This window comes from Corvus hawaiiensis, chromosome 6 (assembly GCF_020740725.1).
Source record: "Corvus hawaiiensis isolate bCorHaw1 chromosome 6, bCorHaw1.pri.cur, whole genome shotgun sequence".
In the NCBI taxonomy this organism is placed as follows: domain Eukaryota; kingdom Metazoa; phylum Chordata; class Aves; order Passeriformes; family Corvidae; genus Corvus; species Corvus hawaiiensis.
In genome coordinates, this window is record NC_063218.1 from 22,491,450 (window position 1) to 22,515,452 (window position 24,003).

The following is a 24,003-nucleotide window of genomic DNA, read 5'->3' on the forward strand; positions in this document are numbered from 1 at the left end:
TAATTAGTTTTTATTTATGTTGAAGTGACCTCTGACTTCTATGTACATGAGATATTGCAGAATTACTGATCCTCAGCTGTACAGCTTGTTGCAGGCTAGTGGGTTATCTCTATTTAAAACTCTATACTGTGGCCTCCCTGTTGCTAGCTTGCAGCTACTTCCCCCTTCTGTCTCATAATAAGGTTTGAAATACATTTTGTCATGTTTTAAAAAATGAATAAGGCCTGCCTTACAACCAGTTTTGATCACTTGCTGACACATAAATAGTACGTGCCAGTTTTCAAGCCATTAGTTAATGGTTTTTGTTAAGATAAATTGCACTGTAGATGGCAAACCTATTGTTCAGTTCTTGCTTTCTGAAGTGTGGACCAATCTTTAGTAAGGCTCAGGTCAGTCTTTTGGAACTGTGCCTGTCTACCTGGTCTCATTGACTTAAACCCAAAAGCAGCACTGAATGTGGAATCTCATCTGAATGAGTATGTGCCCGGTCTGCAAATGCAGCCTGCCCACAGACAGGTCTGCTGCAGTGGAACTGAAAGCATTTGGTGTGTATTGTTCCACTGCTTAAGTTTCCCAGAAATATCTGATATCTGTTATGAACACAAGATAGTTTTAGGAATATTTAATCTGCAGGAAAGCTTCATAGTTGCACAGGATAATTCCTATTTTTGTTTATTTTCTTATATTTCCACATTATACAAGTATGTTGTTTCTCAGCTATTTAAATAGCATTCATTATCCAAATGACAACTTCTTTTTGGAAGGATACACGGTTTTTACTAGTTTTCTGATAAGTCAAATAGCTTGGCTGTGTGGCTAGTGATTAACAGCAGCCGTTCCCATTCAATATCAAACCCACAGTTGTTTCAATGAAATAATCTTATTTTGCATGCGTAATTTTTTCAGTTTGGTGTGTTTCCTGGATTTGTATTCAATCCTGCTAGCTGGTACGGAAACCCTTCTTATTTAAATAGAGATCTTTGGAATTAGACCTTGAGTCAAGAAAGAAAAATAAATTTAAAATGCAGTTGCACTTCAGAGAGGGAAATTAATCCTTGGGAAACAAAAATTTCTTCTTTGTTTCTGTGGAAGGAAGATTTCAAATAGGTTTTTAATATGTGTTTCTTTTCCCTCTAAATTGTGTCCAGAAATTCAGAAAGCTAAATCACAGAAGAAGCTTCTTTTGCATTTTTGGTTTGCTTTTGTGAAAGCACAAAATTGTTTTACATTTTGTTTTGAATATAATTTAGATCTAAATAAAGTTTATATGTTCAGACAGAGATATATCCTGTAGCAAAGGACTTGTATAAGTGTTTAGCTATAATAATGGTACTAATTTGTTGGACATTTTTTATGTCAGAGAAGGTAATAAAGTCTCAATTGTTTTCTCTTTTTTGCTTTAGGTGTAACGTAGCAGCAGGAGTTTAAAATGTATGTGGTTTACTGAGAAGAGAGAGTTAAAATTGCTTAAATCAAGGACCACTACTGGTACTAATTACATTTGCTCAGACTCTTTGGAGGCCTGTAATACATGTTCTCAGGAAAGGTTACTGGGGTCAGACACAGGCTTGTAGCAAATTAATGCTTGAGACCCAGTTAATATGCATGAACAGGTAAGATGAGAATGTGTTAAGAAGAAGAGCTTAGTTGCCTGACTTCAGGTGCTAAGAAAGTCGAGTTACTATGCACTGAGTCTAGAAGGCAGCCACGTGCCTTTCTTTGTGGCTCTACACTGTCAGCTTGTCTCTTTGTACCTGTGTGTGCATGTAACCTCCATCTATGGCCTGCAGTGGGTCAGTTATTGTGGTACTAGACCTGGTGAGGTGGGTTTGAGATAAACCTTATTACAGGTCTAGTTGCTGAAAGATTTTGTCGTTCTTGTGGAGAATTAGGGTAGAGAATGAATCCCTAAATGAGTTCACTTTCATCCCCACTGCTTATACTCTTCCTTCTTGTCTCACTACCCCTATGAAAGCCACTCTACAGAGGATTTATCACAAGGTGCCTTAGGAACAAAGAATATGTCTGAAATAAGAACCATAGGTGTCATTAATACAAGAGATTTCTTCTTATTTCTCTGCCCATTTGGGTAGGGGGTGGTACTTGCTAAGGTCCGGCATGGAGAGCCCCTCTAGGCTGTTCCTGGAGATCTAATCTGTTCATAGACCGCCTTGTTACTGTAAGATGAGTTATACAATGGTGTTTGAGTTTCCTGGTGCCATACGTTCTTTGCCTTCATATGCTGCTGTCAGATGTCTAGGAACACCAGAGGAGTACTCCTTTTGATATGCTGACACTAAACCCAAGGACCAGAGGAACACTAGATAGAGGAGTGTTTCTTATGGGCATTCGTAATTTTCTCTAAAAAGAGGGTCGAAATCCAGAGTTGTGAGTGGTGTGTGCTTATGCATATTGAGGCTGGATGAGAGACCAAAGCAACAAAGTTTTTTGTTTGCATTTTTTTTATTTCTACAAGTGTAAAAGAAAAAACTATTTCTCCTTTTCTCATATCTGGGAAAAATATTGGATGTGACAGTGTCATGTAGATGAATGAGAACTTCACAACTGGCAGAATGAAAAGCTGGGAACTGATTGTGTTAAATACATTGCTAATTAGACTGTCAAAGAAGCCAGGAGTCAACGTGCTAAGGCATTTATCTAAAGAAGTTGATTTGCAGTAAATACCAATTAAATAAAGTTTTAGAAGGTACATAAACAGCAGAGTTCAAATGTATATTGCAATGAGGAGAGTTTTCTGTGGGGATATTTCACATTTGTCTGGAGAGAGTCTCTGGCTACTTATTCTGAAACTGTGGTGCTGTTGCAGCTGAAGGTGCATCAGGCCAGGTGGATGGTGGATCTGAGTCCCCTTGGCTTTTCTAGGTTCCATTCTGGATTTGGCATGTTGCTTTCTCAGAATTATCATACATTAAATGTAGCCTTTATTGGGAAGGGAGAGAGGAAGAATTTTCTGATCCATCAGTGAGGGTTATCTGTTTTAAATCTGTCTGGACTGGTGAGTCAAGTCCCTTGGGCAAGAAGCAGGATGCCAGCCACAAAGCTCAGAGCTAAGGAGACCTTGCCAAGTAATGACCTTGATGTTTAGGAGCTGTGTTTGGAAATGATAAATAGATGGAGATGGTCTCCCTGCAACCTCCAGGATGCCCTGGGAACTGCTCTCCTCAGAGGGAATCAGGCTCCTTTCCACTCACAGCTCCAAGCCATTAGCACAGGCTTTCGATGGGGAGCACCTTGTAGCTGGTCATACCTTTTTCAGACCTATGTTCTTGTGAACTGTGATGGTTGTTTGTCAGTCCTTATCTATGTGATGTGAATATTTTTGATGTCCTGTGATTTCAAAATTGAGTTCTCAGCACCAACTATTTGCTTTTCATGTGCTCACCAAGAGGTGAGTTTTAAATAGAGAAGAGGATATTTTAACAAAATGTGGCACTGGGCTCTTTCTGAAGGGCACTTATGAAGGCTGTATTTATAGTGTGCTTGCATTCCTTCTACAACTGGTTTGTATTGTTTATATTTGATGTGTTGTGGTTGATTTGTAATAATATATTGGAACTTATTCCCTTTAAATAAACTTTTCACTATGCAACCAAGAACTTTGTCTTCTGTTTAAAACAAGTGAATATCTTGATATGAAAAATTCAACTACAGACCTTCCAGCAAAAGAATGTAGTTAGTTTTAGGAGCAAAGCAGAGGCAAATACTCAAAATGTACTTTGCAGTGTACAGCAGATTCTGATTACAAATGGATAGGAAAATGCTCTGTTGTCAGCTTGTGATGAGGGTTCCAGCCAGGAAATTTTTTGTCTGTTAAAATGACTTGCTGGAATGTTTTTCTTGAGATTGTACTGAATGCTTGAGGAATTGGAGAGGAAGAAGCAAGTAGCTAAGCCCATATAATGAACATAGGTAGAGTTTGAATACTTTACCCGCCAGTTCTTCATACTGGTACTTGTCCCCTCCATTTGCAGAGATCCCCTAGCTCCTTTATTACTTCAGCTTTCAATCTGGAGGATCAAAAAACATCTCTTCAGTTACCAGATACTCATTAAATTGTCTAGAGAAAAGTGTTTGCCCTTCACAGCTCCTCACAGCTGCTTTGCCCATCAGCTTTATCATACTACAAAGGCTCTATTTACATGTTCTGAAAGAAGCACCTGCTGGTCAAAATGAGGAATGATGCCTGCAGCTGGAGTCATCTTTTCTCACCTATTTCATTTTAAGTTTGGTAGGACAAGTGCTGCAGAGGTTCAATTCTCTGTTCTAGTCCAATGTTCCCTTAGAGCACTTTTATAAACTAATTGATGGGCAGGAGCAATCATAAACCAAGTTGATCCAAAGGACAGATGATTCTGCCAAGTTAAAGATGTTTCATTGCATTTTAAGAACACCAAAGAGAAACAGTGCTACCAGCTACTTAATTACCATGCACTCACTATGCATCCTTGTGCTTGGCTCAGGCCCATGGCCAAGAGGAAAACTAAGGAAAACAGCGGGGATGTAGGGAAGTGATGCAACATTTCACATTAGTTCTTCCCATCCACCCCCACTCTGCCAGTCCCCTTCTCCCTGCTGTAACTGTTGTGGATGGGCTGCAGCGGAAACACTGATCATGAGGTGCTCTGCGAAGGCCTTGCAGCAGCCTTTGTTGCCTCTGCCAAGAAAGTGGCTCTTCCCTGTTTCAGGTGAATAGCCTTTAAGCTTAGCAGAGCTACCCATTGTTATACAGGTGGTATCAGTTACCCAGTGGAACCTCTGTAGTAACACACACATACACACATGCAATTATTAAGGAGTATCTGCCACCATCCTGCCTTTCTTTGATACAAGCCCCGACTGCAGAGTAAGAGAAGCAAGGTTCACACCTTCTCTTTTTCATGAAGGCTACAAGAAACGTGTACAGCTACAATCATTTAGGAATTGGCAAGCAAATTATCCCTCTCGGGAAAGGGACATGTGTCTTGGGCTCTAGAAATGGTGAATGTCTGGAGCACAAGTTCTTTGAGAAGTGGCTGAGGGAGCTGGGGTTGTTTAGGCTGGAGAAAAGGAGGCTCAGGGGAGACTTCATTGCTCCCTACAACTACCTGAAAGGAGGTTGGAGCCAGGTGGGAAGAGGCCTCTTCTCCCAGGCAGCCAGTGATAGGGTAAGAGGACATAATCTCAAGCTGTGCCAGGGCAGGTTGACGTTGGGCATTAGAAGGAATTTCTTCACAGAAAGGGTGATTAGATACTGGAATGGACTGCCCGGGAAGGTGATGGAGGCAAAACCACTAGAAGTGTTTAGGGAAAGACTGGATGTGTAGTGCCCGTGTCTAGTTGACACGGTGGAGTTTGGTCATTGGCTGTGCTCGATTATCTCAGAGGTCTTTTCCAACCTAATTGATTCTGTAATTCTACAGAGGCTAATTTGGTACGAAGGCAAGGCTGGTCCCGAACTCCGAAGGCCTGAACAGCCAGCCCTGCTGCCCCAACCTCCACCCTGCAAGGCAAAGCTGCCGCCAGCCCCGCCGCTAATGGGGATGGCCGCGCCCCCGGGCGCTCCCAGCACGGGCAGGCCGGCCCAGGCCGCGCCCCTCCGCAGCTGCAGGGCCGGGGCGGGGCGGGCCGGCACCGCCCCCGCTGCGCCGCGGCGCGTTAATGTCGGTCCCGGCGGCCCCGGCCCTGCTCACCGCGATGCTGCGCGCCCGCCGCCGCCGGGGCCGGCCGGGGCCCGCGGGCAGCGCCCGGCAGGGCGGCCTCGCCTTCTACGTGCTGTGGGCTCTGCGGGAGCCGCCACGGCGGCTCGGCAGGTGCGGCCCGGCTTGGCCCGGCCCGGCCCGGCTCGGCTCGGCTCGGCTCGGCTCGACCCTGCCCCGCGGCTGCGCGGGCGCGGCCGGTCCCTGTCAGGGTTGGGCTCCCCCGCGGGCCGGGCACCTGCACGCTGTGCCCTGGCCCTCGTTTCTGGAAATGCCGCTGCCCACCTGGCTGCGCTGCCCCAGCCCTTGGCGCCTCTCCCTTCCCACTGCCTTGCATGGTTTCATCTTTAAACGGCACAACCCCTCTCCTCTCACCCTTCCCAGGCGTAAACGTATTTTTAGGTGTTTTCATATATTTTCTCACCTTTTATTTTACTCCTTGATTACTATCTCTCGTTCTTCTTCCCTCCCGTTACAGCCAGTCCAGCCAGATGGGTTTCCAGGCTTGGCTGCCCCTGCCATTGCCAAAGCAGCTGGTGGTGTTCGGGCTGGGCGACTGGAGCTGTTACTCTCCGGACACGAGCATCGCAGTGGATGTGCTGGTGTCCCCAGGCGTCGCACCACAGCGGGTCGGCACGCTGGAGCCCACCCGCAGGTTACAGCAGGAGCTGCCAGGGTGTCAGGAGGGGCATCCTGGAAAGCTTTCTGATCTCTGGTGCTACCTGATTCTGCTGGTGTTACGCAAAAGCTGCTCAGGCTTGCTGGTCCTCCACCATGGTGTTTCTCTCTAGTGATGACTCCAGCTTCCTTTTGACTGCTTTCCTGGTTGGATCTCTTTTGGCTTTGGGCTGTTATAATCTACTATGGGAGCAGGAATTTTGCCCTGGTCAGTGTCACTTGTGGGCTGAAAAGCTGTGGTCCCTTGTGCAGGTCTCTGGTGTGGGAAGATGACTGGAGAACAGATATTTTCATGGCCTCGTTGAAAGAGATGGACAAAGGCAACCCTGTGAGGCTTGTCCTGACTGTCAATGGGCAGGTAAAAGAATTGACGCTTTCCTTTCTTCCTGCCCAGGGTCCCAAATGTTGTCATTTCTGAGCCCCAGAACCTCCTCTCCCTGCTCTTCTTTTCCTTCTCTGCTACTCCAAGGTAGAGCTGACAATCACGGATCTGTTAATGCACATCTGTGCTGAGCCTGAAACTGCTGTGATGCTCCAGGCCTATCCTCTGAACACAGTTTTGCCAGAACATCTTGTGTGTCGCAGGAGATGGGCAGCAGACAGCTGTTCACTTCCAGTTCCACTCTCTCCTGAGTCTTTGGTACTTACATAGTTGTTTTACCTTGAGCTGAAGCCAATGGATTTAGTGTGTTGCAGCACCTGGCTTTCCTTTTCCTTGTTTATTTTGTTGGTGTGGGAGATGGAGGCAGGTTATTCCATTGCAGGGAATCTGTCCCTTGCAAGACATGTTTTTGCTCATCCTTTTTGTGGATGGAGGCTAGCACACTTAGGTCCTTTTATTCTGTCACTGTTTCTGCTGCAGCTGCACCGAGGTGTCTCCAGCAGTACGCCTGCCCATCCCTTCCTTGTACCAGAGACCAGCCAGTCACCAGTGCTCCCAGCGGATGATAGGCCCCTTGGCCAGGACCTGGAAGATCCTACTGGGGTATGTGTATTTTGGAGCTGTCTCCTTGTTATTTCACCTTTTTTCTTAGTATCTTCTCCCTCACCAGTAGCCATTCAGTTAATGTCTAGCTGAAACATTTGCTGTCATTTTTTCAGTGGAGATACAGCTAAGCAAGTTCTGGAGCCAAAGTTTCTCTTGTGCTGAAGAAAGATACATTCTCCACTGAAATGGTTTGAAACCTTTTGAAAGGTTGAATTTAGTAGTCCTTGGTGGGATGATCAGCATCATTCCTAGTACATATAGCCTTTTTGCCCTTCCATGTTCTAGCTGTGCCCAGCAGCCAGCAGTCTGAAAGCTGACCACAGCACACAGCAGCAGCTAGCTGCTTTGCTCAGCACCCGTTTGGCAGCTGATACTGATGGCACGTTGGCCCTTAAAACTCAATGGGAGGATAAGCCTGAAAACAGTTACCACATCTCTGGCCCAGTAAGATGCAATTCACAGTAGCCTCGGGTATCTTTCTTCAGGGCTGATTTGACTGGGACTCATGTCACAGGTTAAGAGTCAGAGCTCAGAGGTGGCTGCCAGAGCATCCGTGCCTGTGAAGAGGGACATCCAGCCACCACTGAGGACCCTGGTGGTACCCTGTGCTCTGAAGTCACCAGCTGGCAAGGTGGAATCCAGTGAGGCCTGGAGGAAGAGTCCTGACCAAGGACCACCAAGAGTCCACTCCAAAAAGCCCAGGAAAGTTTTGTTTGAACCCACAGCATGTGAGAGAGATCTCGATGAAGAAGGTAACTCTGGTAGCTTCCAACTTTATTTTACAGGTCTTGTCTGAATGATCTGTCAATGCTGCTAGGCCGCAACTTCCCAGTCCATTTCTCTATATACCTCCAAGGCATGATGGGCTTGTATGTTTGGCTTTGAAATACTGAGAATGCTCTTTATTACTGGATCAGCTGCTTGATGAGTTTTTGCCTGTTGGGAAAAGGCCAGAAATAGAACATGGGATATTCTTAGTGCCAACACTTTGTACTGTGACATAATGCCTATCTTTTCATACAAGTAAAAGTGTTTTATAAATAGGCAAGTATCATTAACCTTGTTTTACAGAAGAGTAAATTGAGGCACAAGAAAGTTACTTACTGTGATGTTCTGTAACCTTTGCATTAGTCTGTTTGCACCCCTACTTAACAGCATACCACGTGGTCCATAGAAGACATTGGTTATTATTACAGTATAGAGAATACAAAAAGGAATATATGTATATAATAATATATGTAATTAGTATAATTGTACTGACTTTTGAGTAGTGAGAAGGTAACTGCCAAGGGGTTTGGAAACAAAACCTTAGGCTTCTGGAGTGAGTATTCCAAGTCAGCTCCAGAGTGTGACCAAGTTTATGTGTAAGTTTGGCAATAACTTAGTGATCCCCATAAGAAATGACTTATTGGGACTTGGCTTGCTTGTCATAAATGCAAATACAGCTCCATCATATAGTTGTTTCTGCTGCAGGCAGTGTGAGAAGGGGGGAAACGAACTTCGATCAGAGGGGTAAAATGCAATGGTGACAGCATTTGGCAGTCAGTGTGCCCTCCTCTTACCTATCTTCTGCATTTCTTCTGATGAGACTTAGTTCATGATTCTTGGTCTTGCACCTTGTTTGTTGCAGTGAGGTAGCTTTGTGCTGGAGGTTGGAGGAAGGAAGGTCAAAGGGCTCCTACACAGTGGAGCTGAGCACTTTCCACAATATGTCTGCTGGCTGCTTTATGGGGCCGTATCTGTGTTCCCTTTGCAGATCTGGCGGTGAAGGAGTTGCAAGGTGAGATTTGGTTCCTAGACCCTGATTTGTCTTTTCAGTCACTCAGTGATGATATTCCTTCCCTTCAACGTCAGAAGCCTCTCATGCTTCACCCTGTATCTCCCCAGTGATCAAGAATAACAAGTAGGTTGTGTGTACACACACTTCCTCTTCATGCAGTTGCCATCAGTGCAGGTGCTTCCAGTACTGTCAGGCTCTCAAATATGTTTCTTTAGCCCCTCTGAATCTCAGACACACCTCTGGGTACATAGCTCTTTGAGGAAAAAAGGTAAGGTATGAAATAGACTTTGATTTAAAAGTATCTTTCTAGCTTGCTCAGCCAACTGCAGGGGCCTGGGAGGGGAAAGGAGGAGGAACAGAGCAGCACAAGGAATACCTCTGGAAACAGCCCCAGGCTTCTGATTGTTCCATCTTCGGCACTGACAAGCTGTCCCTGGGTAGCCTTCCCTCACAAGGAGTGGTGTGGGGCAGGTAGCACAACTGGGAAATCACTTCTGGAGATGGGGTAGTAAATGGGAGACATTCAAGCCTGTCTGAAGTGGCAGCCTGAATGCATCCTACATCCAGCTACTCCTTGCTCCTGAGGTCTCTCTAAGTACAGCAATTACTCCCCTGAGCCAACTGGAAATACTTCTCAGGAAGGTAAGTCTTTTTGCCCTGCAGAGGGAAGGGACCAGGGGCCCTTGCCTTACCATTTCCTCTCTCTGAGCATTCAGGTGGCTTGTTCTTCCCAGCAGGGAAGGGCGCTGAGGGTGTCTTGTCTGACTGCTCACAGGCCTGTGCTCTTTCCTCCCCAGGCAGTCCCAGCCCTCGGTGGTGCCATGCCATGTGCCTCAGTGACCTGGGGACAGCTGTTCTCATTGGTGGAGAAGGTGTCAATCAACAGTCCTGCAGGGATGCTCTCTGGAAGCTGGAAATTGGTGAGGACTTTAGGGCTGTCAAAGGCACTGGGGACAGTGGGACTCGAGGACAGCTCATGCAGATGGGAGGGGATACTTGGGCATCTGTGCATATGGAGGGGACAGCAAAGGCATCACATCTAGCATGTCACCAGGCTGAGCTGACAGCACAGAGGGCCTTGAGAGGCTCTGGGATTGTACTTGAGAGCCCTCTAGGAGCTAAGCTACAAGTTCTGGAAAGAGTTGGGGGGATTTTAGGGGGTAAAAGCAACAGTGCAGTTTGCAGTCTGTGCATGGTCACTGGTGGGAAAGTGTGAGATAAAATTCCAGTGCCTTGTCTTTCTGCACCTCACTGGTCTTTTTCACTGTGCTATTCCCCTTCATTCCTTACAGAAACAATATTCTGTATGAGCTCCCTCTAGCCCTGAATCAAAGGAGAGGAGGAGATGAAGGGAGCAAGGTTTTGAGTAAAGATTTTATGGCATATTCTTTAAATCTAGAGAAATCAAGAGCATTTTTGAACTCGCATACCATGTGTCCGATGTTGCTCCCACAGACAATGATTTATGGCTTCCAGTGGGTTTCCAGCTACAAAATGCCATGCCATCGTGCTTGCATGGTCACACAGCTACCTACGACCCTGACACCAAGCGTATCTACATCTTTGGGGGCATAAGGGAGGACAAAGACTACGGCAGGATCTACATTCTGGACACAGTCACCTGGAAATGGCTCTTTGTGGCTGTGAGTACTGCATCTCTTCCAAGACAAAAGTGCAGGAGGGGTGGCAGGTTCTGCCTGAATGTGGCAGTCAATGTGCCCATGTCCTTAGTCCAGTAGTCTTGGTCCACTGTTGCTGCAGGTTGTCTGAGATGCGTAGTTGGGTTTGACATGTATTAGGAGGCTGTGTTGAAAAGCCACATGCTGAACAGAAACCAGGAGCTGCGCCTACAATGAATGAAGCAATGTGAAAATATGGGTGCTGCAGAGGGCTGTGTCTGACCAAGCCCAAGGGTGGGAGGTACTCTACAAGCAGCAGAGGGAAATGGCTTCTCATTTTATATGGTGCCATTTGAGAGCAGCACCAGATGCTGACGTGAAGAGCTGGTGAAGCACCAGATGCATTGATGCAGCACCAGATGCTGACGTGAAGATCTTCTCAAATTGGGGACCGCTCTGAGGACAGCAGAATTCTGAGTCCTGTCAGCATGGGACTATCCATCTCATTCCTGGCTAAAGCACAAAATGGCTTTTACAGAGTAAACCTGGATGAGCTCTTTCTGTTCCCTGACATCTTCTGAGGAAGGTGTGGGAGGTTGACTTGTTTTCTTATCAGAGCATTCTGGTGGTGTGGAGCATGCAGAGAATATACTGTCTGCCTGTGCAGCAAAGGTCTGGCTGGGGAGCCAATAAAGTGAAAATTGAGACTTACGAAACTCACTGCATGATGTGGGTCCCTTTCCTATGGGTCATGCAGCAAATAATGCACTTCTTGTAACAACTATATATTGAACTTTTTCTAGGCTAAAGGGAGGATACCAGTGCTCACCTACCACAGTGCAACTATCTACCACAAGGAGCTCTTTGTTTTTGGAGGAACTTTCCCCAGAAAGGCATCACTGGCAGTTGCACCCTGCAGCAATGTGCTTTATGTCTTCAATCCAGAGCATGAAATTTGGTATCAGCCCATTTCAGAAGGGGAGAAGCCTCTGCCTAGGCTTGGGTGAGAGTGCTCTAATTCCAGCTATCCAAAATAATGCAGGAAACCTCTGCTCACCTTCCCTCCCACACCAGTGTGATTTCCTAAATATTAGGTGATTGTTCTCCACCACTTACTCCTTAAGATAGGGCTGTGTTTAGAGCAATGTGACTCAGTACCTCCTATTATGAATCCTGATGGAATTCTGTCCCTGGGCTGCAGTGGCTGTGGGTAGAGGCAGGTGTAGACTGAAACTATGGCAGCCCAGTAGAAGAGGCCAAGGCTAAAATGGAAGTTTTGGGAACTTGCTGAAGATGTTTTATTCACTTGCGTTCTCTCTGCCCAGGCATTCAGCTACTCTATTGAAAAACAAGCTGCTGATTTTTGGGGGTCGGAGTACTTCTCTCTACCTCAGTGACATGCACATTCTGGATCTGGGTAAGAAAGTCTGTGCCATTTGGCTGCCTTGGGAAGGTCTGTTCCAAGACAGGGGCTTGGGAGTGAGGTGTGCTCAATGGGAAAAGAGCAATAACATTATACAAACTCCTGACTAAGCAATGGAGATGAAAAACTATGGGTTAAAAAAAACCCTTTCTGGAGCAGTAAGGGGGGGGGAATGAAGAAAAAACAATGGCTTTTTTGGAAGAGGTTGGGTAATAGAGAAGGCAGGTTGTTGATGCAGCAGAGTATAAGTTTTTGTCTAGTTATGAGGCGGAGATTTTTGGACATTTCACCTGCCTTTTCTCTGGCTTTCAGGTTTCATGGAGTACACACCAGTCCCTCTCCTTGCAGGACAGCCTTCTGCACGTTGGTAAGATTCTGTTGCAGACCCAGGAGCTATCATCTTCTGTCATTTCTCTTTGAAGCCAGGTTTAAACAGTGCTTGTGATCAGACCCAGCTGCATATCTCTGTCCCACTAGTCAAAATACAGTGGATCTTTGCTATGGGGCTAGGAATTCCTGTGCTGTCCTTGTTGGTGCCTGTATGGTGTGGGGGGATATTCCTTAGTCTCCCTGGAAATCTGCCTTTCAGGCTAGGGTAAGTTTTCTGCTGTGTCCTAGTAAACTATTGCTTGCTGTTTGGTCTTCACAGTGCCTGGAGAGGTACTGTGCCACACAGAGGAAGAAACTCCTGTACCAGGACTATGCTGTTCCTAAAGGGACGGAATTGCTCACTAGAACAACCATCTAAAGCAGTGCAGAGCCCAGCTAGCCTGCTATCTCACCACACAGAGCAAAGCGTAGGAGTTTTGATAGCTCCTTCTGAGATAATGAGTTGCTCTTCAGGCCTGATCTGCGGACGCAGACAAACATCTCTTTTAGGGTTATTCTGCAAGTCAGGGTAGAGAGAAGCAGAAGTCAACTTTCTTCCTGCCGCTTAAGCTCCCAATCTCCAGATCAAGTCTGCCTATCCCTGCCCATTGCTGACTGAGGCCATCCCAGCAGGTTTTGTTGTAGTCACCATTTGACTTTGCTTTGGTCACAGTTTTCATGCAGCTCTGGCTGTGTCGGACCAGAAGGTTCTGATCAGTGGAGGCTGCAATGCCAAAGGAGCCTTGCATGATGTCTTTGTTTTCCACCTAGGTGAGTGACTCCCCTGCCCTGTTTTGATAGCTGAAGGTGACTCTGGGGCTACAGTGGTGTTTCTGAACACCTGGTCTAGTCCATTTATCTCATCCCTTGCACTAGGAATGGGGTTGTCAGTACTGATAGCCCCTTTCTGTTTCAGATACTCTCTCATGGAGCACAGTGATCCACCACGACCTCTGCTCTGTTCCCCGAGCTGGCCACACATTGCTTGACCTGACTCCTGCCCACTTGATGGATATGGACAAGGAGAACAAAGAGGAGCAGAACCTGCACACGGTGTTAGTCTTTGGGGGCTCCAACTGTGCTGGGACCTTTTATAACAGCACAGTCAAGATCCAGCTCGACCTAGGATAATGCATGATACTCAGAATGACCCTGAACAGCAAGGCTCTTTACCAGCCTAAATACAGATATAGATGGCAATAAATGAATCCAAGCAACATAGCAGTCCAGGTATCTGTATGTAGGTGAATGCCACCTTGGTACAAGAGATTGTGGGTTTGTAAAGTCTGAAGGCCATGAGTATTGTTCTCTTAGGGTACCTGATACACAGTATCTGGGCTCAGGTGCCAAAACATTCAGTGGGATCTGAGCTGAGTCTGCACAAGAACACAGATACAAGGTTATGGGTTCCCTTCTTGTCCGACAGGTTTTAAGCTGGAATTCCCAGGGTGCTTTCAGCTTTGAAGGTGATTCAGGTATTTGGTTTCATTTGGGATGAGTGGAGTGGGATCTACTCCTGCTATTTGGAAAGTCCTCATAGTAAAAGTACAGGCATGATTCTGGTTTGGAGGGAATCTGGGGTGGGATTCCCTTGGACAACAGTCTGCAGCTGAAAACTAGGAAAACACCTAGAGCCGTATCCGAGGATGGGCAAAAGAAGAGAACGTAATTTTCAGTGTAGGGGAGAGAGCTGGCTGTGCCTTGCTGTCTATGGCACAATCACCTAGCTTTGCTCTAGGCCGACCTTTTATAAATTCCGTGCGACTGCTCTTGTTCTTGCAAGGGGTAACAGAGCTGCTGACTTGGCTCCTTCAAGACCCCAGCAAGGGTTAAGCTATCTTCTATCAGAGACTAGATCTCATTGTTTGTATCCATGGAACTGATGACTGTGCTGTGGCTCTGAGGCAGCTGCAAGGATAAGCACACTGTGTACAGATTGCCTGATGCTCTTTATGTAGATGGTAGAAAGAAGTAGCCCCTGTGGGGAATACAGAATTGGCTCAATGCCTCACAGTTGTTTGTGGCCACATTCCCCAACCCAAAGCCATACAGAGGGAACTTCTGCTTTAATCTGCTTCATGGAGATAGACTAGATATAAAAAACTAGTAGCTGCAGGTGTTCCAGCACAGGCATAGCTCCTGTAAGTCATCCACGCTATTTCTAGGCTCTCTGTCCTTCTTACCATCCAGATGAAAGGAAGACAATAGTACTAGGTATTCCTACTGGCACTGAAGTCCTACTCAAACTGTAGGTGTTGTCTTCTTTATCACATCAGCTTTCTAGATTTAATGAGTAGAAAGGCTTCAAGCTCGCAGCTCTGCAGGAGTATCTGGCTGCCGGGAAGGGTGGCTTATTTTGAAGGCCTCTAACTCCAGGAGAGCTTTGTTTATTCTGGTTATTGTGGGGTATGGACCCATGTCCACTTTGAATCTGCAAAAGGAAAAGAATTTGTGAAGTACTATGAGTTGGAGAGCCAGTGCAGCAGTGAGCAGAAGTGCAGAGCAGTGTGATAGGCCTGCCTAGTGTGGGAGAGTCTCACAGGCATTTACACTAACAGAAAAGGTTCATCCTTGTGAGTTTAAAAACAAATGCTAGAAAGATTAATCAGTGTCTGGACAGGTTGTAAAGTCTCTTTCTCTACAAATACTCAAAACCCAGCTGGATGCAATCCTGTGCCACTTCCTCTAGCAGGGAAATTGGACTGGATGCCCTCCAGAATTCCCTTCCAACCCCAGTGGTTCTGTGATTACGTGATCTTCACCAGGCTTTTATGTAGTGTGCAGCACAAGATAAGAAGACACTGCTTTTCCTGGGAATCATGCAGCCACTGGTATGGGTTTAAGGCTTTAAACAAATAAAGTCTGATTCATCTTTTCCTCCTGTGTGCAGTGTAAGAATAGAGCAAACAGGGACAGAGAATGTGGAGTGTGGGCAACCTCAGCTTTTCTAAGGACATAGATCAGGTTTCCCCAGGGGCCTCTAAGAGGAGACCACAGAGCCTTATTTCCAAAAGAGACAGTATTTATGAAATAGGAGAATTCATGAAAAGAAGAAATGTAAGTGGATAGGGCAGGCAGAAGGGATACTTTCTAACAGGCACAAGGAGCAGCAGAAGGTAAGCTCTGACAGCCCAGCCTAAGTAGGTGTGTTGAAGAACACCTCAAGCTTAGCCCTAATTACCTTTCAGCATTGGCAACTTGAGGCACTAAACACAGATCAGCCATGGAAACCTGCAAACGTAGAAGAGAAAAGGGGTTAGAGTAACTCAGAGCCTGTCCCATCACACTTCCCAGTGGTGGCACGCTTTGAGACCAAGATAGAAATTATTTTATCAGCCAGTACAGAGGAGTTGTCATGATGATCTAATTCTTTAATTCAGCATTAATAATACAGCAACAGTACAAGTAAAAGAACTTCGTAACAGTCACTAGTAGAAGCCATTAGCTTTTAGGGAGCTTTATATTTACCAGCTGATCATTATGACCTTAAGGACACTGTGCTTCCATGGCAACTGCCTCTGAGCAAACAGGTCTGCTGGCAAGCTGCAGAGGGAGGTGATGTAGGAAAAGGGGGTGTTTGCATGGCCGGGAAAAGATAAGTAAATTTTGTTTGTTTGCACTGCAGGAATATTGAGCAGGTCCTGCCAATGTCAAGACTTGATATGTGATAGGGCCTCTGCACACAGGCTCAGAGACTTGCAGTCTGAAAGGAAGACTCAAGGACAGCCTTCCTGCTGGCTGCCTATCTGCACAGACAGAGGCAGCTGCCCCTCCCCTGCTCCCAAGGTCACAAAGCCCTTGGGTGCCTCTCAGAGCACATGTTACTCTCCAACACTAGATCTTGTAAGTAGCCTTTGCCTACCAAGGCTGCTACTAGACAATCCTCTGCATCCCAGGATATTGCAAGAGCCTTCCTTTCTTCTGAGGCTTTTATAGGAAAGATCTTTTGCCTGGCAGCAGAACTAATAAATGGAAGAGGCCTGAGCTGCATGGTGAGGGTCAGTACAGCTTTTATGTGAGCTCTGTGAAATCCATCCATATTAAAACTGGATAATCAGAACAGAAAAATACAAGTTGGTTAGAGGTTCCATAGAACAGAGCTAAGAACTGAACCTATGTTTCTTGAGCCAAGCTTTGCCCCTATGACAGGTCACTTTGAAGTCCAAATCCCATAAGGATGAAATGATGTATCATCTTCTCCCACACCCTCTAGTACCAGCCAGATCCTAGATACAGCTGCATTATCTGGCCATCAGCAGGTTATAGGCAGGGACAAGTAAACATCTCCATAACTCTCTGCCAGTCAGTAATGGCCTAAGTAGGATCCATGCAGCTGTTTTTTGTTATGGTGAAGGCACTGCATGTAATTCTAGACACTGGATGGGGTTGTGTTCTTGTCTCCTCAACTCCTTTTCTTTCCTATTTTAGGGGAAGATACTGGGGTTTTCAGTTCTGCAGTGGCACACAGGGCTCTCTCAGATACTTACTTCATCCCCCACACAATAGCGTCCAGCAGTATGCTGCAGAATCTGCTCCAGTGCTGTCAAGAGAGGTGGTACACTGGAGTGAGGCATTGGAAACTCAAATTGAAAGGGACACCAAACACTTTCTAGACTGGGAATATGAATGAGGGCATCTTAACCCTGAGCAGAGTATGAAAAATGAGAAATTTGGGACAAAAAACTAGAAAAAACATAAATCTTAGTATAGTTATGGGAGTCTTTTAGGACTGAAAAAGTACTTCAGCTTTTTTGGGCTCAGGGTGATTTCAGCTGCTTCAGACAATGCACCTGAAATACTACGAGGATAATGTAGAAATATGTGATTGGGGACGGGAAAAAATACAAAGGTTCAGTCAGTTTGTGTCTGTGCAAAGTGAAGGTGGGCCTGTCATTGCAGCACATGGGGGAAAGGGTTTTGAGGAAAAAAAAGCACCATTTCTCTCAAAGAGGCCAAGAAATCCTCTACTACTTGCTAGACTCTGTGGGAGTTTGCCATTAGATGTCAGATTACAAAAGCATATATATATATATATATATAAGTAGCACTTTAGAAGTGCTGTGAGCCCTTACACTTCAGAATTAATCAACTGCTGCAGTGTGCAGGATGGCCCCAGGCTTCCCCTCTTCCATGTACAGCAAAGGAAGTGTTCTGTGGACATCTTTCCTCTGAGATCCTGGGAAGCTACCAGTCCTGGACAAGGGACTCTGGGCAGGAAGAGCACTGTCTCTGCCAGCAAGGCAGGACCCCAGCACACCAGCCTAGGAAGATCTGTGGTTCTACTTGAAGAGGCAAGTAGAATGCCAGTGGTGCAGCATTTTGTAAGGTCAGCCAAAATGCTGATCATTTTGGATGCAGGATGTACCTTGAAAGCCAGACGCGATACAGTTCTGAGCCCATTCCATTTTTTTCTCCCCCATTTGTTTGAGGACACTCAGGTTCTGTGAAGGCAAAGCAATCTCCAAGTTAGATGACTGCTGCTGGCTGGATCTTGCCCACTGTGTCATCCTGTGGAGGAGAGGGGAGATGAGGACTTGCCAAGGCTGAATCACTGGCCTGAGTTCAGTTGGTGGGGTCAGCCCTGACCTCACCTTCACTGAATCATGCATCCTGGTGTATCTTTCTCTTGGCACTACCCTTCTGTAACAGTTGCCAGGGTATCCCTTTGCCTCTTCCTTCTGGGTTGCTCAATTCTCTTTTTCCTAAAATGTCCTAGACCCAGCAGTAAAACTATATGGATTCAGCTCTTTCTGGAAAGAACCCTTGGGTGCTATAGGATTTGTTGTGTTGGAAATACTGTATTGTTGCCATTGGCAGATGAGGCAGAGGTTAAGCACATTTGATCTGCTAGCACAGCAGTCTGAAGTTCTGCCACCCAGTTGGCTGGCAACAATTTAAGGAGACCGAGCATGTCAGAGACACAAATCCTTTCTAATTTTCCCATTTGCATGGATCTGACTAGGCAGTACCTGGAGTGGTTGAATGCCAGAGGCAATGTGATCAGCGATCATTCTGACTTGGGCTCTTTTCTTTGGATCTTGGGGCAGGAGCCTGGGGTTAGGATGTGTCTCTTCTAGGTAATTAATTATAGCTAGCTGTAATGAACAAAGAGATAATGGGAGGTTATTGGAGAGCCAAGGAAAACTTCACATCCTGGACACCTGGGAAAGGGGAGCTGATCCAAGAGAATGCAACAGGTTTTGAATGCAGTTTGTTACCAATCCAAGGAACAGAATAACCCCTCTGACATCTGCTTGTGACCTTGTTGTCATTTGGTCCAGCTGTAATTTCTGGCAAACCATGAAACAGCCATCGAAGTCAGACTACAAACTGCTCACTGAAAGGAGGAGTTATGAACCAAAGCAGAACTGAACTTAAATCCTTGACAGTAGTTTCCCGTCAGGGACTACGTGCTATTTCTGTTCCCAAGAGGGATCATAAATGCCATCTCTTTTCCAATGTATAGATGCGAGCTCTGGGGAGAAAGACGGGGCAAAGCCATCCCATCCAGATTGCACAGCAGGCTGCAGTGAAAGGTTAACAGGGATGTGGCTGATAACTCACTGACTGAGAAATGGTGATGCCATCAATTTTCAAGGCTGGGACTTGCTGCATTGGATTCAGTGCCTTGAATTCAGCAGAAAACTGTGGAAACAAACCTGAGATTACTCTACAGCAATAAGAAATTCTTCTTCCTTGTTTTCTTCTCCCAGAATCCTGTTACCAAATTTTTTTTCTAACTCTTTTTTTCTCTCTGCCTTAATACTAATCTTTGCAGGAAATTATGCACTATTATGTACTATTAGCCTACAGCAAGCTCTCACTGGGGCTCAGGGATCACTGCATCCAGGGCCAGACTGCCTTATCTCTTGACAAAGCATCACTGCAATGCCCAGAATGGGTGGTCCTGCGTCAGTACCACCATTACTGTCCTAGTTCTCTCCAAACCCATACCAGCCCATTGAGCTGGTGGTACTATGAGGTGCACAACTCCCTCCTATGGACCCCCAAGTAAGGTCTCAGTGAAGATCTCTTTCAGCAACCCACCTCTTCCTTTTGCCAGGCCCTTTACAGCCCTCTGCAATATCATTTAGCATCCTTTGGACAGCCCCTACCCCTGCCTCCATGCACTTTCTGGTGCTAATTGAATGAGGCCGAGTCTGTTTAAAGTGCAGTGCAGCTTCTCTGAAGTCTGTGCTCCAGATATATTCGGTTGTATCAGTAAGCAAGAGCAAAAGATCTTTGGCCTTACGGATTCAGTCACAAATATTTGAGGGAGGAAAAAGCCTCTAGTCTCCTGCAGTCATATTCTCCTTCTGTTTCACATGCCAAGGAATACTGGCTGAAAGCAACTATTAATTACAGAGAAGTGGTGAGGAATTCAGTAACTTTGCCTGTGAGCTTTCTAGTGCTAATTCCAAGTCTCCTAATGATCCCTAAGTTCAGTACCCCTGGAGAGAGCAGTGGTATCTTTATCCTTACCTGCTGTCCTCCATCCTTAATGAGGTTCACTGGGACCAGGTCATAAGAAATTCCTTTCAGAGCCAGTGCTAGGGAGAGCAGAGTGTATAGCTTCAGACAGGTACACTGGGACCAGTTTCACTGGTAATGGGCTCAGGGAAATGTTAGCATCTACATTTGAGAAAAGACCCTATCCCTCAAGGAGGGTGGCCTAAGTCCACTGAGAAGACAGTGCTCTGGCAAATGAAGGACCAAAGTACTAAAGATCAGTCCTGGCAAAACCACTGCATTTTTCAAAATACCTGTTGCAGCTCTTTGCAGCACAGCCCTTCCTGATTCAGCTTATAGAGGGCAGGAGGCCATGTGCTTACATGTAAAACCTTTCTGTCTCAGTACAAGTAGGGACCATTCCCAGCCCTGCTTAGCTCTCAAGACCTGGGCAGGCCAGAGTCTGAGGTGGTATCATGAAGCCCTCTTATCTGTTCCCCTCTATTCCTCTTGCCCCAGGTAAGCTGCAGTGTCCCCCTCCCTCCCTGTGGGGAGATGTCTCACTGTTCCAGGTTCATGCTTGCTGACCTCTGTTAATAAGTGATTGATTAATTGGGTTAGTGAAGGGCAGGATACTGCAATACTGGGACAAAAAAAGGGAGATCAACACTGAATCTTACCGATTCGCACTCTCCAAGAACAGGAACTTCGGAAATAGCTGTAAAGTATCGGCTGAGAAGAGAAAGATGAAAGGGTTATATGCTGGGAGCACCAGAGTATTGTATGTAAGGAGAAGAATGCATGAGCAGAAGTCATTTCAGGAACTCTAAGACAGGGAAGAGCAATGTTTGGAGGAGAGAGGGCTTCTTTCTGAAAGTAACTGTTCCTGATTTGGGCATACAGGTAGCATCACTCTCATAATAGCCTTCTGGTTATTCAGTTGCACCTGATGTTTCCAGCAGTACATGACTGACCTTGAAATTATTCCCTATAAAGCTTCCTTCTTTGTCCCTATCCAATATTGCTAACTTCTATCCCGTCTTAGATTTCTGAAACTATTTCTGCACTGATTGTGCCAAGCACCTGCACTGGGTATTTGCATGGCATGAACTAGCTTTTCCAGCCATGCAGGGAAAAGCCAGAACTCTTTCCAAATAAGAAGAGCTTCTCTGCTGTTTGAGACGAAAGCCACAAAGACAGGTAATTCATCTCTACCTGAACGATAACACTGAGGCAGCTTTCCCAGATGCTTCCACCCTGGCCAAACTCTCACCTTTTCAGATGCCATGGTAAGTGTGTGCAGTCACCTCCACAAAATAAAAACCACCTCTGTGTTTTCCCTTTTAACTCAGCTGGAATGGGGGAAGGCTTCTCTCCTAAAACCAATCAGGAAACGACTGTGCCCCCCAGGCTGTGCCCAGGACACAAAAGCCAGCCAGTCAGATTCAATCCTGCAGTCACTGCAGTCACCCTCTCCCAGCCCTGATATCAAAACCATTAACAAGATTTAAGCTTGGAAGGACATTTGGGAACCATTCTTATTTCTGTAGCTTTTCATCCAGAAACAAGGTATCTAGAGAGCCTCCCAGGCTGTCACCAGTTGCCAATGCAGAAATCTAACCATGGAGAACAAAGCAAGAAAACCAAAGCTGCATGCAGAATTTCTGTTTCACTAAGGAATGACTGTTAGCTCCTGGAATGGGCTACCTTTGCAGGGAGATTCCTTAGTGTGCTGCTGTAGCCCTCCTCCCACCACTACTGGCCACTGCAGGGGATTTTCTACATTGCAAATGTGGGAGTAGTTGTTACTCTGCTCCTAGGCCAACTTTGTGCAAAATAAAAATATTTCTTTTTTATGTGTCCTGGTCTTTTCTTTCCACACAGGAGGTTAGTAGTCATGTACGTCTCTAAATAAACCTGTAATCATGTCTCTCCTTGCTTACACAGATCCCATGACATGCCATGAATCTCTCTGTGTCTCTACCCTCCCAAAATGCATAAAAATTTTTCCAGAGACTGGCAACAAGACAAAAGAAAGCAGGGAAAAAGAAAGCCCAATAATAGTCTGTCAACAGAAAACCAGAGAGAGACAGAGAATCTTTGTGCTCCAGTCCTCTTTGTAAACTTGATGCTTCTCTTACAGTTTAGATTGGTTCAAATAACTTTAAATGAGGTATGTCTTTGACTAAATTAATCAGATTTACTGGAAAATTACTTATAACTGAGAGGAAAGTGATGGCAGTACTGGTAACACTTGAGTGGACAAAGTATTTACTGATTTTCTTAAATTCTCTGCTCCTGCGATCAGGGCATTAGAAGTATCAGCTATGTTCGTTTTTCAAATGTCTAGCCTGCGGAGTTGCAGGGAAAGAAACAGAAACGATGGCTTCAAAAGAGAAGCAGAGCATTCATGAGACACTGATTTTACTAGCTTTTCCTGAGCACCTTGCTAATGGTTTTTTGGCTCAGAAATTTATGTCCTTCACTACATGTTTTGGACTCTGGCCTCTCAGCTGGCAGAGACATTTCTCCTGATCCTCTCTGCAGTTCTTTTTTTGTTTTTACAGCCTGTGCTATCATTTGGAATAAACTGTGCTAAGATAATTGCCTTGCTCTGTAATTTCAAGGGCCTGGGGGATTTCACCAAAAAGAACATGGAAACCAACCCATCATTCAGCTGGGAACTGTCTCCAGAGGCTGTGGGCCTGGAGTGATCTCCTGAGTTCATGCTGTTTTGCTCCCAGCAGCAGGGCAGATCACAGGCAAAAATAATCAGCTAAGTCAAGACTAGAGACAGCAGAAATGTTTTGTCCTCAGTAGGCAGGTCCCAGAGTGACACTGTATCTTCCTCAGAGGAAATGCTGAGCGTGGGCCAGAGAAGTATCAGGAACGAACTTCCTGCATTTACAACCCTGTGGGATAAAATCCCCAAAACCTGCAGTTTAGACTGGTTGGAGCTGGGATGATAGCAGGAGGACAGCATTTTCTTGGTGTCTACTGCAATTTCTGGTTTGGTTCTGTTTTCATTTCTGGCAATCAGTGAGGAAAGTTTGGGCTTAAATACCAGTCCAGAGTAAAGGTTTGGGAAATGCATTTCACTGTTGTGAAAGATGGAAGAAACACTCCAAACTTTGTGTTGACCTCTCAGGTTTCCTGTCTTCTTCAGTATGGTCTCCTCTGGATACCACCTCTTTCCAGGTGATATACGGGATGCACTTGGAAAGGCCAAATCTCTCACCTTTCCTGAGAGCCATCAAGCCCAGCAGCCTGCACACATAGACTGCTTGCTCCTTGGGGACTAGGGTAGGGGACACCTCGGTGTCTGAAAGGTACTGCTTAGACTCTGCTGGGTTCAAATGTAAGGCAGAAATAACAGATTTGCTCCTAAATTCTCAGTATCTCTGCAGCAGGACTTGGTGTGAACAGTGCAGGCGAATAAAATATGGTTAGTAAGCACCACCGCTAAAAGCATTAGCACGCTAAAGCATTTTATTTAGCATGGGGTTAATTCCTTGCTTTCCACTGCGACAGAGACCCGGGTGCAGACCGGGGCAGCAGAGGCGCTGTGCGCGGGGGTGGACTCCTCCTGGGAACCGCCATCCCGGGCTTCCCGGGATGCCGGGGCACCAGAAGCCGATCGTGGCCGCGGTCCCTGTCAGCCGCCACGGCCGGCGACAGGGCCGAACCGAGCGAGGCCCGCTCAGGCCGAAGGCGGAGAGCCGCCGCCCCAAGCCCCACTCCCGCCGGCTGTGGCTCCGGCATCGCCCCCCGCTCCCCTCCCGCCCCGCGGGGAGAGCGGAGCCAGCGCCGCGTACCTTGGCGGCGGCAGCGCTCATTGCCATCCCGGCCTCCGCTCAGGGCTCGGCGGCTGCCCGGCAGCTGCCCGGCACCGCATCCCCGGGACTGCATCCCCCGGCATGCCCCGCGCTCCGTGCCCAGGATGCGCCGCGCCCGGCGCGGTGCAGCGCGCGGCGGATCCCCGCGGATGCCGCCGCGCCAGC

At 46.4% G+C, this 24,003-nt stretch overlaps 2 protein-coding genes across 4 annotated transcripts; one reads left to right on the plus strand and one right to left on the minus strand.

Annotated features, from left to right (window-relative positions):
• The first annotated feature begins 5,658 nt into the window (after nt 1-5,658).
• Nucleotides 5,659-13,774, plus strand: LOC125327109. The gene is made up of 14 exons (XM_048306139.1): nt 5,659-5,810; nt 6,175-6,351; nt 6,627-6,732; nt 7,237-7,359; nt 7,877-8,114; nt 9,119-9,142; nt 9,728-9,784; nt 9,940-10,062; nt 10,598-10,785; nt 11,565-11,764; nt 12,087-12,178; nt 12,497-12,551; nt 13,227-13,324; nt 13,470-13,774. The coding sequence occupies exons 1-14, from the start codon at nt 5,659-5,661 to the stop codon at nt 13,682-13,684; spliced, it is 1,848 nt and encodes a 615-aa protein (XP_048162096.1). The 3' UTR covers nt 13,685-13,774.
• Nucleotides 13,775-14,483: 709 nt separating this feature from the next.
• On the minus strand, nt 14,484-23,934 carry GSTZ1 (glutathione S-transferase zeta 1). 3 transcript variants are annotated; one of them, XM_048305470.1, is made up of 9 exons: nt 23,818-23,931; nt 20,683-20,734; nt 20,036-20,103; nt 19,118-19,198; nt 18,523-18,648; nt 17,919-17,994; nt 17,041-17,093; nt 15,735-15,784; nt 14,484-14,984 (listed from the first exon to the last, which is right to left on the minus strand). In XM_048305470.1, exons 1-9 carry the CDS (start codon nt 23,842-23,844, stop codon nt 14,858-14,860), a joined length of 660 nt encoding a protein of 219 aa, XP_048161427.1. In that variant the 5' UTR covers nt 23,845-23,931; the 3' UTR covers nt 14,484-14,857. The 3 variants fall into 3 exon arrangements, with proteins under 3 accessions (XP_048161427.1, XP_048161429.1, XP_048161430.1); XM_048305472.1 differs by lacking the exon at nt 23,818-23,931 and adding an exon at nt 21,276-21,334; XM_048305473.1 differs by lacking the exon at nt 19,118-19,198 and having other exon boundaries at nt 23,818-23,934.
• Nucleotides 23,935-24,003: the final 69 nt, after the last annotated feature.